Source organism: Cyprinodon variegatus, unplaced genomic scaffold (assembly GCF_000732505.1).
Source record: "Cyprinodon variegatus isolate N-32 unplaced genomic scaffold, C_variegatus-1.0 Scaffold123, whole genome shotgun sequence".
Classification (NCBI taxonomy): Eukaryota; Metazoa; Chordata; class Actinopteri; order Cyprinodontiformes; family Cyprinodontidae; genus Cyprinodon; species Cyprinodon variegatus.
In genome coordinates, this window is record NW_015150576.1 from 74,047 (window position 1) to 78,695 (window position 4,649).

General features: G+C 38.4%; 1 protein-coding gene across 5 annotated transcripts in view; it reads right to left on the reverse strand.

The window, feature by feature from the left end:
• Window positions 1-2,633: 2,633 nt before the first annotated feature.
• The window catches only part of smarcd3 (SWI/SNF related, matrix associated, actin dependent regulator of chromatin, subfamily d, member 3), a 65,609-nt gene continuing 63,593 nt past the window's right edge, over window positions 2,634-4,649 (reverse strand). For all 5 annotated transcript variants that reach the window (XM_015375700.1, XM_015375699.1, XM_015375698.1 and 2 more), the window contains 2 exons: window positions 3,686-3,787; window positions 2,634-3,610 (listed from right to left, as the gene is read on the reverse strand). In XM_015375700.1, coding sequence (XP_015231186.1) covers window positions 3,557-3,610; window positions 3,686-3,787 — 156 coding nt within the window. In that variant the 3' untranslated portion in view covers window positions 2,634-3,556. The remainder of the gene's footprint in view (window positions 3,611-3,685; window positions 3,788-4,649) is intronic.

Below are 4,649 nucleotides of genomic sequence, written 5' to 3' on the forward strand. Positions count from 1 at the left end.
CCGGCCCTCTGCGGGGACACAAAAAACATATTTACATTCACATCTCTACAAAAAAAAAACTTCATTTTTCCTTTTTATTTTATTTTTTTGCATGTTTAACAAAAACGTAGAAATGGACAAAACGCAGCAGATCTGGAGTTAATTGTTAATACTGCTCAGTTTCTTTTTGTGTTTAAAGATTCATTCTTTTTGTCCAGTTTTTTTCCTCTTCTTCTTGTTGCAAGCTTTGGTAAAACCTTCAGAACGTTTAAACTTCAAAACAAAGTGTGCGTGAACGACAGATCCCTTGATTAAACCTGACAGCAGATGTATTTTTTATCCCTGTGTCGTGATTTAAGGAAGAAAAAAACACTATTGTTACACTTTTTGTCATTTTCCCTTCATTAAAAAGCAGCTCTGACAGGAGTTTATATACATTCATCATGATTTTCCTTCATTTTAGGTTCTAAATTATTCATTTTTCTATTTTTAAAGAGTGGATTACGGTTATAATTTAAATTACAATTTCAACTTAAGAAATCAGATGCACTATTGAAGTGATACTAGCAGGCTCAAATGTATACATACACACCCACTAACCTCTGATTATATATTTCCCTTAGCAAGTGGTGCCTTTAGAGAAGCTTCTTCCATAATTCTTGCCGTATATTTCCCCCTACTGTTTGGCTGGATTCCTGCTACTGATCCCATTCAGGCATAAGCAAAGTCTACGGAGGTCTGGAGTCATTCTAGATGTTTAGTGTGAAGCTTTAGCTTGTATTTGACCAATGTCAACATGACGTACCGACAAGGTGATCGTTGAGAAAGAAGGTTCGAAAAGAAGGCTCGAAAATAAAATAGCCCTCTGGAGAAAAGTTCCAGAATAAGAGTCAAAAGTTAAAGATAGTCAAGGATTTTCGCGAACTTTTTGAAAAGACCCATCTTCTCCACTTCAAAAAAAATAAAAATAAAAAATGCACATGCACAACACTGTGCCCGCCTCTGAGAGGAAACGCCTACTAAACCCGGGTAAGAGCATGCCCGGGCCCATTTCTACGGAAGAGGATTAGGGCCACTGAAGAAAAAAAAAAAAAGTTAACTGATTTTAAAATATTATTTTAGTTTAATATGGGAAAAAAAGTCAGAATTCTGACTTTAATCTCAGAATTGTGGATCTTAATGTAGATGGGCACCATGAAGGAAGGGATGTGGGAGCACTCAGCTTCCCTGACAAAGATGTGAGTTGTTTGGGAGGGTCAGTAACACATTGGTGGAAAATGATGGAATTAGGGGTCCCAGTAATGCTATCTCATTAATGGAAGAGCAGAAGGTGATAAAAAAAAAAAAAGAAAGATAGTCTCTAAAACAGACATGGCTACAGCTTGATGCTAACATGTTTTTTATCTGTCAGACTTCTGTGATGAAAGTAAATATTGGGAGAAAAAAGTCATAATTCTGAGATAAAGGTCACAATTCTGACTTTTTTCTTATATTTAAATAATATTTAAAAATCAGTAAATTTTCTTTTTTTTTTCAGTGGCTCTAATCCTCTTCTGTACATTTCTCCTTGTGCACTCTCTGTTTTAAAGTTGCTGTTTGCATCGTTCATACAAGCTTACTTTCCAAAGGAAGATTTGCTATTTTTCCACTATGTCAGACTCACCACCGGTAAGGGAAAATGGGGACGAGCACGTAGGACGGCTTAACTTAAACATATCCCCAGATTAATTGATAATTAGAAGGACCACTTATTTAAATTATCCACCTGGAAACAGAACATCGTTCACTATAACTTTAAGCCAGGGGTTTTCAAAGTACAGGGATGCCGCAGGATTTTTTCATAGATTGATGAGAGTTTTATATTGAATGTACATTTTTACATTTTAAGAATTTTGTACATTCATTTTGATGTAAGCAAATATATTCTAAGACAAGGGACTTCATTTTATGTTTTCTTTACTATTTTGAAAAAATGACAGAAAAATAATTATTATCAAATAATGTCAAATAGTCATTATCAGTTTAGGGGTACCACGGCTGGGTGGAAAAATGTGTAGGGGTACCTTGAGCCAAAAAAGTTTGGGAACCACTGCTTTAGGCTATTTGTCAAAATGGCAAAAAAGACTCTTTGGAGGATCGAGGCTGAGAATTTTGAGCCTCCAAACTCTAAAAATAAATACTATGGACCATGGTGTCTGTAGCAAGATTACCCGGGGGTGACCTTTTAGAAACACATTACAGAGATTTTATTTACAAGCACCAACTCTAAGCATGTTTAAGGTGAAATGGGCCACGAATAGCAGTTCTTGAGTTCTATGGTTATTCTGAGGAGTCGGGGTTTTGTCAGAACACTAAAGCATCACTCTATGGGACTGTCTCCTTGCTTGTGATACTGGGACTAGTGCAACTACTGATTATTTTCCAAATCGATTAATCTGTTGATTACTTTTTTGATTAATAATTGGATAACCAAATGTTCCTTAAAGATTTTTTTTTTTTTTTTTGTACAAAATTAAACCAGGTGAAACTAAAACTTCTTTACTTGAGGAGTTCTGGATAGATTAGATTGACAGACCAAATTTTTATTTTTTTTCATCTTCAATGCAAAATTTCTATGTATTTATTTATAATTTTTTTTTTTTACAATTTTGGTAGAATTACTGCACTGATTGGGTTGCTCTGTCAGCTCAAGGCATGTTTTAGAGTCTTTATGCTCCATTTAACGATTATTTCAATGATCTATCTATCACGATTAATCCAATTAATTGTTTCAGCCCTAACTGGGGAATTAAATTAGGTCTATGCCAGTCTAAAACAAGCAAGCAGCTCTTTGAAGGGGTTAGAGGGTTGGTATCAGAGCCAGTATGTATAGTTTTGATCCCACATCAAGCAGAGAACATAGAAATATAATTTAAAGTTCTAATCGCATTTACTGTTAAAATAAAATACTTGGAAATTGTTTGCTTATTTGTTCATTCAGAGATTAAACAAAATACTAAATGATTCAAAGTTAATAGATTTTTCATGGATTAATGAGTGTATGTAAACTTCCGTCCTGAGCTGTCTGAACTGCTGATAACACTAGTTTTGGAGTCTCTTCAAACCTTTAAAGTGAAAATAAAAGCGTCCACCATGTCATTTTATTTTTTTTTTTCCATCTGAAGCCGCCATGAAAACTCTAATCTCATATTTTGCTGGTGCTATTAATTAACCCTTAAAGGAAGATTCAAATGAAGGCAAATCATAAAAAATGTGCGTAGTTGGACTCATCTAGAGCGCAGGTATGGAGGTGTGCGGGCAGCTGGTTGACAGTTTTGGCGGGATGTATTTACAGAGCGGGGCCTCCAAGGCCCAACAGTGCTGTTAACATTGATTACTTCATGAGCTTCTAAAACATGAATGAAGTGCTCCGATATATCTAAGTCTGACGAACCTCTGATGAGTCCTGCTTAGCGTCGAAGCTCTGGGAAACAGAATGTAAGACATCACTAATGGCCTTACACGCACTCGTAAATCCAAACACACACACACACAGCGTTGAAATCCAGAGGCAGAACTTCAGGAGGACCTTCAGTCTTTAGGTGTTGCGGACTGCTAAGGCCTGTTCCAGCTCCTGTCTCCTCTGCTGGATCTGTGAGGAGAACAGTGAGTCAGAGCAAGAAGAGGCAGAGGCCCTGTTAAAGATGGCCTGGTGGGCTCCCCTCACCTTGCAGTAGAAGTAACGGCTAACTGCCTCCTGGGACCAGGGTTCGTGGTAAAACGCCGCCCTCCTCTCCTCCTCAGGGTTCCCCACCACATCGGTCATTAACTGCAGCACAGGGAAGAGATATTAGGATCAGTTATGGCCTGTAGTCTCATGTGACGGTGAACTGCATTTGCAATATGATCTCAATTTAACAAAAAAACTTTTTCAAATTACAACTGACCACTCTAAGACTCTAAATTTCTCACTGCAGCCCATTGGGAGGCAGCAAAAAGCTTACAGTGGGTTTGTGCCCACACAGAAAGTTGGAGAGAGTTGCAGCTATATAGCAGATTCACGCATACAAGTAGAAGTAAGCACCTTTTCACACAAAGGTTACAGTAAAGTAATGCAACAATGGACCCCGATAAAGAAAACTTTCAAAAAATTGAAGCCTGGGGTGAATCTACAGGCTTAGGATTAGTGCAAAGGAAAGTCGTAATAAAATCGTAATATTAGTTAAAAAATTTTTTTGGGGGGGGAAAATCATTCAGCCCTAATTTTGAATGCATCATTAAACTGCTAATTTAGTTTGAGGAACAAGAGGAGCAGTTATGAGTGGGATGGATGGATGGATGGATGGATGGATGGATGGATGGATGGATGGATGGATGGATGGATGGATGGAGGATGGATGGGTAGGTGGGTGGAGGATGGATGGATGGATGGCTAGACGATGGATGGATGGATGGATGGCTAGACGATGGCGATGGGTGGGTGGATGGATGGATGAATAAGTGGATGGGTGGATGGATGGATGGATGGATAGCTAGACGATGGATGGATGGATGGATGGATGGATGGATGGATGGATGGATGGATGGATGGATGAGTGGGTGGATGAGTGGGTGGATGGATGGATGGATGAGTGGGTGGGTGGATGGATGGATGGATGGATGAAATAGTGGGTGGGTGGATGGATGGATAG